A 14,904-nucleotide genomic window follows, 5' to 3' on the forward strand; every position below is an offset into this window, starting at 1 on the left:
AATCATGTTGCTCCCGTTGTTTTACCAGCGCGCTCTGACAAGCCTTGAGACCAGGAAAATTGTGACATTTGTTATGAAAGCATCTTATTTCAGAGTTCACAGTCTCGAGTAGAAAGGAGACAGAAAAATACCGTTTTCCTTTGAAATGTCGGTGTCATTGTTGAGCGCTGTAGATGAAATAATTTTCTCAAACGAATCCAATAGCACGATCCCTCGTTGAAAGCATCATCTTCTCTCAGTCACCTGCGCGACCATCCAGAGGCTGAATAAGGGACACACGGACGACGTCGTCAAAGACAAGGATATGACGGCCGCTTCTCCGCCGTCTTACACCCTCTCATGATCTTGGTTTGGCTGTTCGAAGTGCAGCAGTGCCGAGAAAGTCCCTTACCATCCCCGCCCCGAAAAGTCTACCTTTCGTCCGCACAGATAAGCCCAAATGTCCTGGCAGAGCGTCCTTTCTCTCTCTCTCTCTCTCTCTCTCTCTCTCTCTCTCTCTCTCTCCGATTGGAGTAGGGTAGAGCGTTCCTCAAGGCTTCCTCTCTTCTCGTCCAGCGGCCCCAAGGGGAGGAGGAGACGGACGGACGGACGGATGGATAGGTGGATCGGTGAATGGAAGGAGACACATATAAAAGGGAGGTGACCGGGCGTTTTTTTCAGGCCGGAGGCTACCTGCAAATTAAATAAATCGCACCGCGCGCGCGAAATCGATGTCTTTCAGATTGTGTGAACTATATGAGCGTCTGTTCGGTTCTGCAGCCGCAGCACATGACGCACGCAGCTCGTCAAACTTCCAGACGTAGGCCTATGACACGGACAGAGGGATGGGGTATCGCCTGTTATTTTAAGGTGCTTTTTGCTATACTCCAGTTGAACTGGACCCCCGCACAGCGTTCAACTCCTTGTCAATTCCAAATAATGCGTAAAATAGCCTGTTGGCTCAGAGGATGAGCTGAGCTGACACAGTGTTTCTCATTTCCTTCCTTCCATCTTTGTATAACGGTATTTCATAAAGACCCAGTAAGTATGCTTATTATAGCCAGATGTGCGTGCGTGCGCGCGTGTGTGTGCGTGTGGCGGAAGGTAGGGTGTTGGCATCATGCAGCTCGTGCAAAGATACAGCTGCATCCCAAGCTGACAATGACTGCGCGCACACGGACGCGTGCGTAGAGTAAACGCGCAGCAAAGTGCGCGCGCGCGAGTCTGTGAGTGTTTGTTAGGGAAGGTGGAGGGGGGAGGCTATTCTTAGCAACAGACATTTGGAAATTAATGGACGAAGAGAGCTCTTTCCTCCCTCCCTCCCTCCCTACCCGAAACCAAGTCGAGAATCCTCTCCTCTCCTTTCCTCCTCAGAGCAAACAAGGGCACGGTGGATGGACAGTACCGAAAGATAATAAAAAAAAACTGCAGTCTTTTTTTTTTTCTTATGAATTTTCACACCTGTCTTTTTATAGGTACGACATTTCAGATTTCAAAGTGGATCCTCTAAAGATTCAGTTTCAGTCTGACTACCGACTGTATTTCCATCTTTGAATGGACAGGGTGATTATATTGGATTTTTCTGGTTCCCGAGAGTGTAGAAAGATGGTACAGAGTGGTCTCATAGTCAATGAAAGTCATGAGTCACTCACTACACCGTGAGCAAAGCACTGGTGCCACGTTATGTTAAGCCCCGGAGAAGAGGAGCGGAAGACTGCAGCCCACAACATCACAGGACAAAATTCTCTTAAGCTATTATGTGACCTAATTGATTGACTCCAGAAATAGCCTTCTGTGTGAATGGGAAATGATCGTTCATATACAGATTTAAGGGTGACTGAGGGAATTAATTCTCCTGTCCAACAAAGTGGATCGGGAGAGAAAGCTTGCGCGTGCCAACGCCAATCGATAACTGCACGACCTTAAACGTCCATCCGATATGTCAGAAAGGGATCGTTTTGCTTCGTGTCCACTTAAGCATGGCTTCCCAGCCGCGAGAGAGAGTGTGGCCCCACCGCAAGGGCGTGCAAGAACACAAATTTTAATTCCTGATTATGACCAAATAGATAGATGGAACAGAAATACTGATAAGGACTGCATCGCAAAGTGCGAGATACTGTTAACTTTACTGGTGCCAGTTAAAGACCATGGACAGCAGCACAAAATCTGCACCATAACGTCATGTCGTGGACATGTCAGGACCACGGAGAGCGGCCTCGATAAGACACATGGCCGGAGTTTGGGGTGGTGGAGCGACTGAGGGGGTCGATGTCACACTGTCGTTTGTCACCTGTGCACAGTTACTGGATGATAGATGTCACCTTTCCCCAACAGGTACACCGCCAGGCCCAACCGGGACTCCGGTGGTCTCTTAGCCTCTCTAAAGCAAGTGGAACAAGCCTGTCTAACCAGTTACTCCCCTGACTATAGGAGCCTCCCTACACATCGACATGGCTGATGCTAAAATGTGCAACCCCAGTTCCAAAAACGCTGAGAGGATGTGTAAAACGTGAACAGAATGCAGTGATGTGCATACAAACCGTGTTTAATGGTAGAGTGCATGCAGTCATATCCTTTTTACAATCAGCACAAGGTGGTGAACCTCGTCTTTCAGGATGCCCCTTTCACACCCAGTCATGAAACTATCACCTGTTACCAGGCAACCTGTTTACCTGTGCAATTTCCCAAACACATGTTTTTGTTTGTTTGTTTTAGCTGTATACTATTTTTCCAGTCTTTTGTTGCCTTTGTCCAAATGTGTTTGAATTGTGTTCATCAAATTCAACACTAGATAAAGCTGATACGGTACAATTTAAAATATGTTTTTGTACTGTTTTAATTGACCGTATGTCAAAAAGGAATTAGAAAGTGATCACATTTTGCTTAATTTATGTTTAACACAATGTCCCTGGTTTTCTTTGGAATCGAGGTTGACAACTTTTAAAACTGAGAACAAAAATGTTTAAAAAAAAGATTTTAACAAATACTGAATTACTGAATGTACTGATTAGAACGGTGACATTTTACAATATGGTGTATGGTTTATTTGTTTGCTAGTTTATTTATTTATTTTAAATTTGAATGATGTTGCACTTGTTAACACTGGTATGTTGAAATGCTAGTTTGTCAAACATGGGCTCATCTCCTTGGTTGTTTTATCATGCGAATGTGTGTGTTTACACTTGTGTGTGATGATCTGTGAAATCATCCGCTGGCCTCTGGAGCTGGAGGCTTTGAGGAGCAGCAGCCTTCTGTCCAAACCTGCTTTTTCCATGCAACCAGCAACAAGAAGCACTGAAGAGCGGCAGCTTCAAGGCCACCCACGCATTAAACATCGTTACCTCACAAGAACACATATTAGAAGAGACAGAGATACATGACAAGTATTTGGCTGAGAAAAATACCTCAACATGATAGGCCATCTTCGTTCTAGGGCTGTGTCTCTGTGAGGGAGTTTAAATTGTAGTCCACATCTGACTGAAACCACACGGCAGAAGAGGAGTATACACATATAATAAAAGACCCATTCTTGAGTATGCAAGTTAATGGGTTGAAGTTGATAATGGTTTTGAGAAGAAGGCAGGTGGAACAGGATGTTTGGTCTTTCAGTATGTGGGACCGTGACTCAGTGACTTTGAATCAGTCATGTTTTATGTCTTTACTTTCAACTTCCTGTTGAAAGCAATGCAGTGCTTATGCTTTTTGAAAGCATGCTCAGGTTGTAGACCATTGGAATATTTCAGAAAAAATGTGTGATTCATTTAAGATAATGTTTCACATTGTGTTTGGATGCTGAAATCTATGAGGAATCAGTAGCAATGAAAAGCATACCTTTTAAAGTAAATGTAATGATTCAGCACAAGAGGAAGAAGAAAATAATCAAACTTAACTCAAGCAAACAATCCTAACAGGACTGAGAATTATCTACTACCACCACATAAGCTAAAGTATGTTAAGATTTGGATATGCCTATATTTTGTACATCTAAATATATCACTAACTATGATGGAAACACAGGCTTTGCTGCAAGTTTTTAATATGCTTACAAACATTTATTCCATCTCCGGAGATTAAAGGATTGTTCTCTGTTGTTTTTCTTTCTCCGTCAGATGTTCAAATGGTGGGTAGCTGTGAGGCTGGTGCTCTGAGGCGAGGGCCTAAAAAGGAGTGTCGTGACTCAATGATTCATAAAGCTGAATAATTCAGTGGCTGGATGCATGTAGAGCACTCCGCCCCTGCTGAACCCGGTCCTCCACAGACCCAATGCAGACTTCTATGTAAACCGCTGCAAGACTGGTCCACATCATACACAACAAATTAACAAACTCATGACTTTTGAAAATTCATGACTTACTATAGTATGTGTCAAAATGATATTTTGATATTGCTACAACATAACGAGAGAGAAAATCAAGGTAAGTAAAGGTTCAAGTGTCCAGCCAAAGGAAACTGGGTCAGGTGCTGTGTTTAGTTTAGTTTTGGGTCTAACTAGCAAAGAGGCAGTCTTACACATAGTTTGTGCACCGAAAATGATGCGATGAGCATGTGGGACACTAATAAGCAACTCTGGTGGTGGACTGAGGGTAGTCATTAGCTGAACATACTTACACACACCATGGTGAAGATTCTGTAGTGATGGCTTCAGCTTGTCCTTAGACTTGTAATTTTCTCTTGAACTGCATGAGACAGTCTGGTGGACCGGACAGGACAGACAGACAGAGAGACAGGTACGTACACTCACTGCGAGACGCCAACTCCCCTTTCACTGCTTTTTCAAATCAGAAATCAGAAATCAGAAATCAGAAATCAGAAAAGACTTTATTGCCATGTAAGTGAAGAGGTTTCACATTACTAGGAATTTGTCTTGGTGATTGGTGCATACATAGAACATAACAGTAACATATAATTGAAGAATAAAATAAAATAAAAAAAATAAAAAATAATAAAAAATAATAAAAATAAAATAGAATAAGGTAACACAAACTGTGAAATGTAAAATCTGTGGAGATTTTCCTTCAAAGTGTGTCTCATCTCACACCCCTTTCCCCAAATTAATTTCTATTCTTTATGTTAAAACAAAAATATGATCTCTTTGCCCCACCAGTGCTGAGGTACTCTCCTCAATGCTCAATGCTACAAAAAAGAACAATCTGTCCTACTTCATTTGTTTTTCAGGATTTTATGATGCATAAAAATCTTATGGGAATTTTGACTTCTTGTTGCTTATCACTGCACAGTATAATGGCAGACAGGTTCTACACATGCCACTGCCAAGTATTTTTCTGGCTATTTTCAGTTTAATTGCATGTTTCAACAGAAGGGATAATGATGCCTCCAGGACAGGCTGACCGATGATCATGCAGTGAATCGTAGAAGCTTTAAATGAGTGCACCAACTGGGAATTAGAATATGAACCCAAAACACTCATCATGGCTGGATGAATGTAATGCTGGGGGCAGCAACATGGCATCTAACAATGAAATGGGCATCACATCAGTTGTGTGTGTGTGTGTGTTGGAGGAGAAGTGTGTGTGTGTGTGTGGAGGGGGGTTATTGTGGATGCTCACTGACCGAGACCAACAGCCGGCTCACAGAAGGAGCACTAATAATCCTTGTAGGCCCATATATGTGCAGTGGGTGCGTGGCTGTGCATGCTGCATGTACATGCTCATGCCCTCATGTATCAAAAGTAAAATTTCCCACACACGTGTGTTAAAGTATGGTGACTATAGGCCAAAGTGTAATTGACAAAAACACACCCACGTCCACATTGGAAGTTGTCTGCCTAATGAAATAAGCAAACTGCATTTTGAAACATCTAGAGTTATTAACCTAATCACAGGTAGGGTAACCCAGCTTCTTTCTCATTCTTTTTCTCAATCTCTTTCTGGATCCCTGATAGTTACTTTTTTTTCTTTTCTTTTTTAAGATCTGGTCTGATCTGATATTGAATTGAAACATCATCTTTCCCTGTAAACCACTAGTTCACTAACAAGGGGTTCATCGGAATACAAAGCACATGAGAGAGCTGTCCTGTCCTTAGTGGTAGGTATATAGGTCAATTTTTTTTTCTTTTATTTATTTATTTTTTTTCTGGGGGAATCTCTAGTGAGGATGAAGTCACTGTTTTAACTGCTCTCAGAACTTTTGGCTCTCTCTTTTTTCATGCTCCATTTCTTTTGTAACTCTGTAAATGTTTTAAATAAGGTCCTCCCTCACCTTTCACTGTGTGGGTCCTCATGTGACAAAGAAAAATAAAAGAATCTCTATTCCCCATATTAATTAACTGAATTCTGCATCAACTGCTTACTTTTGCTGTTTATCTATTGTTTTCATTTCCTTAATAATTTCTTCTGCTTTTTTTATTAAATAAACATGCCTTTATTTATTTGATTCATTATCATTCATCTGTGATTTTTTCTTGTCCGATTATGACGGATGCTGTTACTCAGGTATAATACACATTGGACAATTAAGATATTAATTTATATTAAAAATAGAGAAGTTATTAATCTGAACATGATCCAGGTGTTTGCAATCAGACATTCCCTGCACCATGTAATGTAGTGCTAACCTGCAAAAATACTACTACTACTACTAATAATAATAATAATAATAATAAGGCCTTTGTGAGTGTACGCTGAAAATGTGCGGTGGACAATCACAGATCGCACTCACAATCATCAGTGTTCACTGCCCTCCAGTGGTCAGCGTGCAGAATTACAACATCTGCATTCGCTCCTTACTACGTGACGCTTTTTATTGAGTCTTCATATCCCAAAGCTATGAGAGCAAAAGAGCAAAGAGAAAGCTTGCACTCAATTGGCTTCTTTTGTGGCAGAGCATTGCACGCAGGCCTGTGAGCCTGCACATAAAGATAATATATCTATACACAGATATACTGAGCTTTGGGGCAAAAATAGAATCAACTGTTATTGACAGCCATTAGGCTACAGTTTGTCAGCACTGACCATTGTTGTCTGTTTCTTTAGCCTCGACAGTTAAGGATAATAATAATATGATATTACACTATTTTATATGAGTCAAAGTTGACAAGTGTATACATGGGGTGTCTTACAAAAGTCAACCACACAAAAGGTCATTTAGAGAAATTCGTAACGTTACATGTCACCTTCCCAAGGTTACTCCACTCCAAGCTATAAGTCAGGCGACAGAGTTCAGACATTTCGACTGTTTACAAATACTGTATACGCTAAACATAACATTTAGATTGACAAACGAGGTTTTTATTTCTATTTTTATTCCTCAGTCTCAGCAGAGAAATCATTCGCGTATTTTACTGCCGGAAGACTACGCGCCCCAGAATGCATTGCGCTACCAACATGGCGCCACACATAAAAGCTCGACTTCTATAAACAAGACCAAAAAGCAGCTTAACGTAAACAGGACTGCGTAGCGAGGTTGGCTAATAACATTTCAGGGAGGAGGATGAAACTTTTGCTGACAGTATTACAACGAATTCATAGACCAGCTGTTTACACCAGTCACCAACGTCGCCTGAGCTCCTGCGCCAGCAGCGGCCTGTCACCTGTCCGAGATGGGTCTCTAATCGTCGGGTCAACCCGGGAGCTCGTGCAGAGACTCGGCTCGCAGGTGGAGGTGAGGGCGGCCTTCATAACTGAGGAGGAGGAGCAGGCATTTCTGCGAGAGCTGGACCCAGGCCTGAAGAAGAAACGTTACGAATTCGACCACTGGGACGATGTAAGTTAAGTTCACAAGGACGTGGTTGGTTGTTATAACGGGTCCACATACATTTCACACATGAACTTGGAGGGTCATGGTCGACACGCACACCTTTTACAGTTTTGTAATGAATTTAGCCCAATTATTAATGACTGTGTTAATGTGTGTTAGAGTAAGGACCCACTCATATCTTCGTTATTCACGGATTGACTTTGATCCACATCTCGCACATCTTTCAGTGCTATATATCACCTTGAAAGGCATTTTTTGCCCATATCCTATACCTGATTACACATGAAAAATATAGTTTCACCCTGTTTCCGAGTGTGGGTCTGGCTCATTTTAATGTAGATCCAATTTTAAGGATGTCTTGGCCAAGATAGGAGGCAACAACAGTTTGTTGTGAAGACATGAAAACCATGCCATAACATCAGAAATGAAGCAATAATGCAACACACACATTCATGTATTAGACTCATTGATTCAAACTGAACCACATGTACATGCTTGAAGTTCCTGTGTGTTTTCATTGGCTCAAAGTGACATAGGCAAATCACAGGATCACTCCACAAAATCATCCCAAAGAGTAATCGGGAAACGGAGCCACACACTCTCGACAAATGGTTCATAAAAGCAGCTTGTCAAAATGTTGGCCTTGAAATAAATAGTTCATGCATAAATGTATTTAAAGTGACAGTGACTTTATTTGTGCTGTGTTCACTTACCCACATGAAGGCTATTCATGGCTACCGTGAAACTGAGCGTGTGAGGTGGGGGGCAGCGTGTGAGGAGATCCTGAATCGTGTCCGGTCGGCAGCGTTTCCTGAGGGTGGTCCACTCCTCGGGCCCGTGCATGTTCTAGATCTGGACAAGACTGGCTACATCAAGCCTCACGTTGACAGTGTCAAGGTAGGTTTCTCTTTTTTCCCTCTGCATGGGCAGTGTTACATACAATCACCTACAAATCACAAATGTTAGGTTCTAACGTGGACAGTATCCTCAGCACCACAGCCTTTGAGGAAGCCTTTTGTGTGTGCTGCGCTGTTATGCCAGCTGTGCTTTTGCTGTCTTTTTCACCTTCTAATTTTTCAGTTCTGCGGTAGCACCATCGCTGGATTGAACCTTTTGTCGGACAGTGTCATGCGCTTGGTGAAGGAGGATTCCCCCAGTGAATGGCTGGACCTGCTGCTGCCCCGATACTCCCTCTACATTCTCAGGTTCAGTATATGCTGAAATTTGCTCAAATGTTATATTTTAATATGAAGTATTTGAGTTATTTATTACTGCACAGGGCTGTTTTCCCAGGATAAAATGTACTCTCTACTACAGGATGAATACCAATCAAAGGCAATGCAGGCACTAGCGACACATATTTGCTCATGGAGTGTGCTGTAATTGTATCATATTCTGCAGGATATGTAACAACATCTTACTTTAAACAGTGCAGTCATGCGTTTTATCATCACACCCATACAGGGACCAGGCCAGATATAACTTCACTCATGAGATCCTGAAAGATGAAGACTCTGTGTTCAATGGACAGAAAGTGCCTCGGCTGCGTCGGATCTCTGTCATCTGTCGGAACCTTCCGGGCTGACACCCACCTCAGCTCAACAAGCCTGGATATTTACAGGATTTAGAGGATCGCGTCAGTGATCTCCGCTATATATTAAATCTAACATCTGATTAAATGTAATTGTTTTTGTTAGCTAATTTATTGCTCATAATTACATCTTTGGTTTATTACAGTGTTTATAGTTTTAGGGATATTAATTAACCAAATGAGCCCGTCATCATCACTAAATTCATCAGAGAATCTTTTAAGTTTTGCAGTGCTGATTTGAATAAACAGGAGATATTTACAACAGTTTCCAAAATATCTGAACCCTCTTGGCTGTAGTTGGAGCATCATTTCAGTCACCACTCAATGCCAGAAAAGATGTCAGCTTTAAATGTGTGAAATATTTCTTTGTGTGTATGTTTTTTAAAGTATTACCATCACTTTGTTGTGTCTGTCTACTTCTGTGAAATACAGAGCCTCTGTGAATAATGTCCACATAAAACTCAAGTGAACTTGAATGCAATAAAAGCTGGTGAGAATCTGCAGGTTTTGTGTTTTTATTAAGTAAAATAATATTTGAGTAGCTTGAAAAGTAACTTTCCTTTTTCGAACCCGTTGCTATGAAGAGCATTACCTGTCTTGAGTGCTGATATGTGATTCTGCCACTAACAGGTTATACACAGTTTGGTGAAGGCCCTCTTCAGTTCCACCATGACTGTGCCTCAGTGCACAAAGCAAAGCTCCATAAAGACCTGGTTGGATGAGTTTGGTGTGGACCCTGACCTCAACCCCATCCAACACCTTCGGGGTGAACTGGAACGCAGATTGCGAGCCAGATCTTTTGGTCCAACATTAGTGTCTGACCTCACAAATAATCTGCTGTGTTAATGCGCAAAAAACCCCACAGGAACACTTCAAAATCTTGTGGAAAGCCTTCACAGAAGAGTGGAAGCTGTTAGAGCTGCAAAGCTGTCTGTGTGTTTAGAATGTGATGTCATTAAAATCTCTGCTGGTGTAATGGTCAGGTGTCCCAAAACTTTTGTCTATAAAGTCTATGTTCAGGTGAGTGATATTAATTAGCCAGTGATATATTTCTTTTTCCACGACAGAAATTTGTAAGCCACTATTGCTTAAATGGATCTTATTCCAGCATTTTTTTTTTAAGTCCTTAATAATTATGTGAACATTCAAGCGAAATATTTCCTTTTGTTTTGTGCACTAATCCACATGAATGCATATCTCATAAACTCATAAACGCATAATGCTGAGTCCAAAGGCAGAGGTGTAGGAGGAGTCACGCATGACATCACGCACCTCAATCCTGTTCATCACTCACTCATCACACGTGAAGGAGGATCAAGCTGAAATAACGTGCAGGTACTCACCTGGCAGGTTGGCAACCCCTGGCTAGACAGGCGCGCTTCCGTGTTCCGCTCTTCAGCTCTCAAATCACAAGGAGGTCAAGTAAGTAACATGAAGGCATGAGAAACACCCGATTTCATCAGAGCACGTGGAAGTATTACTTTTGATTAGATAGCTGTAAAGTAATGCAGTTAGGAAGGTATTTATTTGAATCATGAAACCTCTTTTCTGTGTAACTTTCACTGTCAACTCCGACCAGCCAGCAAAGATTAAAAGATGGCGTCGGAGATCAAAGCGGGGCCGATGCGTGTCCTGGTGACCGGTGGATCCGGCTTGGTGGGCAAAGCCATTGAGCATGTGGTGGAAAAGGAAGGTGGGAAACTGGAGGGAGAGGAATGGATCTTTCTTTCATCTAAGGATGCTGATCTTGTGTAAGTTTTTTTTTTGAGTGATTCGTTTCTGCTGGAGTGTACCTATAAACAAAGTTTAGGAAAGTGATTTTTGTGCCATTAGAAAAAGAAAATAATAATAATAACTTTGCAAAATGTGTTGGATAGAAAGCTCTTGCTTTTTTCTACTCGTCTGCGTCACCACTCCTGTCACCACAAGCTTTGCATGTGCAGGCAACAACCCATCCCAGGATTTAGCAATACTCTCATTGTTGCACTCAGACATCTGGTGTCTAATCTTTCAGTGAATGTGAATACTGTGCTTGGTGTAGGGAGTCAACAGCCTTGCTTAGAGGTGTCTCTGTGTTTTTGTGCTCTTTGGCTGAATCCTGACTTCTGTGCCTCTCTTGTTTCCTTTGTCTGTTCCCTCATCTTCAGCCGTCTCTCTGCCTTATTTCTCTCTCCATCCTCTTCACCTTCTTGTTCTCTCTCCCTCTGTATTTTCTGGCTGTCACTTTAACCCCCCCTCACTTGTCTCTCCTGGCTAAGTGTATTAAAAATAACATTATTTTACGTGTGATTGCGTTTGCATACGTTTAGATTTTGTGTGTTTTATACAACACATTTATACAATAATAATCAGTGTTATGGTACGTGAACAGGTCAGTTTTTGTTTGTGAGGAACAACATAGGGTCAACATGCTAATCCAGTCCTGGACACGGTGGACAGTACCTTCTCTTCCTCTCTCACCTTCCTCACCTTCTCTCTTTCTCTTTGCCTCACTCCCCTCAGCTTCTACAAATATTATAGACAGACATTGCTCTGCTAGCGCAAAAGGAAAATAATAAGCCATAAAAAAACAGGGGTTCCTCATTTTACCATGTATTTTAACTGTTAAAACTACCTGACTGCAAGTAAAGTATTCATACATTGGTTTAATGTTTATCAGCTGTGTTATATAAGATCTTTGCAGCACCAAGGCAGAGTAAATATTGCATGACTTTTATGACATGCACCTCAGAAAAAATATGAAGATCCACTACAGACATGGTCAGAAGTTAGTAAAAGTGTTTCTGATTCACTTTTCCTATGGTGAGCACACACACCAATCCAAAGTCGTTTTTCTTAAAACCTGTTTGTTTTTCAAATTTCTTCCCCACTTTCACCCGTGACGTTAAAACATGAACAGAGATGTTGAGCAGACCAGGGCTGTGTTCAAGAAGTATCGCCCCACCCACGTCATCCACCTCGCTGCAAAGGTCGGAGGGCTCTATCTTCACATGAGGGAGAACCTGCACTTTCTGGTGAGATTATGCTGCCATATGAGTGATCTACCAGAACTGTCTAAAATGCAGAAGTTAAACTGTTGTGGGAAAAATGTGTATCAACGCTACCTTCACAGAGGAACAACCTCAAAATCAATGACAACGTGCTACAAACAGCCCACGAGATGGGTGTCACCAAGGTCGTGTCTTGCCTGTCTAGTTGCATCTTCCCTGACAAAACCACATACCCCATAGATGAGACCATGGTAAGTTAAAATACACACACACACACACTATTTATCCAGTGTAGGTCCTCTGAATATAAAATGTATTATGTATTATTATCTGTATATGTATTATTAATGAACTAATCAATACTTCCAAGATTTGAAATATTCTGGAAATATCCTGGTTTTCTCAGTGACACCAGACTCAGACACTAATTATCAGGGTGCAGTGCTGCAAAGGCCACTGGTTTTTACCTCTTTACTTCAATTCCCCACTCTCATAGATACACAACGGACCACCTCATACCTCCAATTTTGGATACTCGCATGCTAAAAGGATGATCGATGTTCAGAACAGGTAAGCAGCTGTGCAGTGCAAACAGGGGTGTGGCGTCAATCTGACAAACATTCATCCTCCACAAAATGGTTGTCAGGGCAGCACCTGACCAGACAAGTTGTTCCTGTTCTGTCTTTTGTCATATTTAATCAACCCGTGGCTATGGCTCAGTGCCCAAACACAATCCACTGCTGTGTGACGCTGGATTCACCCCATAACCGATTGTTTGGCAAGTGCACATTGTTTTACCAGCTCAGTTTGAGACTGTCCTAAAGAAAAAAATGGGCTCTAGTTGGGATCGAGTTTCTAATTAAAGATGAGCTTGTTGGGAAATGTGTCGATTACTCCACATATTTGAGCTACCGACAAGGAACAAGTAAACACGAACGCCTGCAGAAACATGCTCCTCTGTGTTAGAGTTTGTCTCACTGTTTGTGTGTGTGTGTGTGTGTGTGTTGACAGGGCATACTACCAGCAGTATGGTCATCACTACACAGCAGTCATCCCGACCAATGTGTTTGGTCCCTATGATAACTTCAACATAGAAAACGGACATGTGCTGTCGGCGCTCATGAACAAGACATATGAAGCCAAAAGTGATTAATTCAGACCCACAAATGAATCTCAATACACACAGCGGTCACACAAACACAGAGACAGATGTGAAGGTAAAATAATCTGTCATCTCATGTCTCTCTCGCAGAGGAAGGAACTCCTGTGAATGTGTGCGGCTCTGGAGCTCCGAGAAGACAGTTCATCTATTCTCTGGTATGCTCTCTGTGTGCTGTAGCCTGTTGTGTGAGTGCACTGTACTCACAGTATGTGATTGACAAATGTAACATATATCTATATATTTTATATGTCATGTAAGAAGGCGTTCACTTCCTAAGTATCATCATCTGTATTTATTCTCAGGACTTGGGTCGTCTAATCGTTTGGGCCCTGAGAGAATACGAAGAGATCGAACCCCTTATCCTCTCTGGTGAGTACAGAGCTGTGTTCACCCTTAGCCAGCATTATTATGTACGTTTGGGAATCTTTACTGGGCTTAACGTAAATGGGGGAAGTAGTTCCTTAATGACACAGAATTGCGGGATACAGTCAGTGTATCTATAGTTCATTCATTCAATGTTGATTTCTTTTCAGTGGGTGAAGAGGATGAGGTCTCAATCAAAGAGGCTGTGGAAATGATAGCAAAAGCCCTGGACTTCCAAGGCGAAATACGCGTATCCTTTCAGTGTGTCCACGTGATCCTAAACTCGGTTGTTAAAAGTAGAACATTCTCTATGTAGTCTTTTAAGCTCACAACCCGCAGAGTTAAAATCCGGTCTCCCCTTGACCCCTGACATCAGTTTGACACCAGCATGTCGGACGGCCAGATGAAGAAGACAGCCAGCAACGCTAAGCTAAGACGCTACCTCCCCAACTTCCCGTTTACACCCCTCAAAGAAGGTCAGACTTCACTGTGCTCTACATCTTAATGATAAATAAGGAGAGTAGCTGCTCCGTTATTTTAACACTAAAATGCTGCGGTGCATGGATGTGAGCCCAGGGGCAACACAGTAAATCAGTAATATCAAAATGTTTTTTTTTCTGACAATTTATGTGACTTTTGCACTGCACCTTTTTTTTTTTTTCTTTTGTTTTTGGCACGTGTGTTTACGCTTCTCAACAAGCAAATGAGGGATTTCAGTGAATATATGCATGCACCCTCAGGCTGGTGAAGGTGACTTGTTTTTGTTTATTCCTCTTCTTACAGCCATAAAGATGACCTGTGATTGGTTCATGGCCAACTATGACATTGCCCGGACATGAAGTGACCAAACACTGAGCTGAAAATTTTATTGCTTCTGCAAGTTGTTATAAGTGTGCAGTACTGGTTAATTCAGTGCTACATCAAACAATACTGTACATCTCATTTATATCAAAGCCTTCTTTTCACCTTTTAATCTCTGGATTCTTTCCCTTCTTAAATATTTAATGAAATGGTTGAATGATTTGGAAAGAGGCTGAAAAATAAATATTTTAATTTTCAAGCACCAGTCTTTGTGTAATAATTTAATAAAAACAAAGAGTTAG

The 14,904-nt window shown here is 41.8% G+C and overlaps 2 protein-coding genes across 2 annotated transcripts; both read left to right on the plus strand.

Moving 5' to 3' along the window:
• Positions 1-7,289: 7,289 nt before the first annotated feature.
• Positions 7,290-9,787, plus strand: alkbh7 (alkB homolog 7). Its single transcript, XM_046416453.1, has 4 exons — positions 7,290-7,701; positions 8,419-8,592; positions 8,776-8,900; positions 9,160-9,787. Exons 1-4 carry the CDS (start codon positions 7,429-7,431, stop codon positions 9,278-9,280), a joined length of 693 nt encoding a protein of 230 aa, XP_046272409.1. The 5' UTR covers positions 7,290-7,428; the 3' UTR covers positions 9,281-9,787.
• A 760-nt stretch (positions 9,788-10,547) lies between these two features.
• On the plus strand, positions 10,548-14,861 carry LOC124073669 (GDP-L-fucose synthase-like). Its single transcript, XM_046416065.1, has 11 exons — positions 10,548-10,708; positions 10,866-11,037; positions 12,186-12,300; positions 12,399-12,527; positions 12,773-12,846; positions 13,288-13,421; positions 13,529-13,593; positions 13,741-13,807; positions 13,972-14,051; positions 14,178-14,277; positions 14,585-14,861. The coding sequence occupies exons 2-11, from the start codon at positions 10,883-10,885 to the stop codon at positions 14,638-14,640; spliced, it is 975 nt and encodes a 324-aa protein (XP_046272021.1). The 5' UTR covers positions 10,548-10,708; positions 10,866-10,882; the 3' UTR covers positions 14,641-14,861.
• The last annotated feature ends 43 nt before the right edge of the window (positions 14,862-14,904 follow it).

The sequence above is a fragment of the Scatophagus argus genome, chromosome 16 (genome assembly GCF_020382885.2).
Source record: "Scatophagus argus isolate fScaArg1 chromosome 16, fScaArg1.pri, whole genome shotgun sequence".
NCBI classification, from domain to species: domain Eukaryota; kingdom Metazoa; phylum Chordata; class Actinopteri; family Scatophagidae; genus Scatophagus; species Scatophagus argus.

Coding starts and splice junctions, on each gene's coding strand:
- alkbh7 (XM_046416453.1), top strand. CDS start 7,429: ATGAAACTTTTGCTGACAGTATTACAACGAATTCATAGACCAGCTGTT. Junction 7,702..8,418: donor AATTCGACCACTGGGACGAT/GTAAGTTAAGTT, acceptor ACCCACATGAAG/GCTATTCATGGCTACCGTGA. Junction 8,901..9,159: donor TACTCCCTCTACATTCTCAG/GTTCAGTATATG, acceptor ACACCCATACAG/GGACCAGGCCAGATATAACT.
- LOC124073669 (XM_046416065.1), top strand. CDS start 10,883: ATGGCGTCGGAGATCAAAGCGGGGCCGATGCGTGTCCTGGTGACCGGT. Junction 12,301..12,398: donor GGGAGAACCTGCACTTTCTG/GTGAGATTATGC, acceptor CTACCTTCACAG/AGGAACAACCTCAAAATCAA. Junction 14,052..14,177: donor ACTTCCAAGGCGAAATACGC/GTATCCTTTCAG, acceptor CCCTGACATCAG/TTTGACACCAGCATGTCGGA.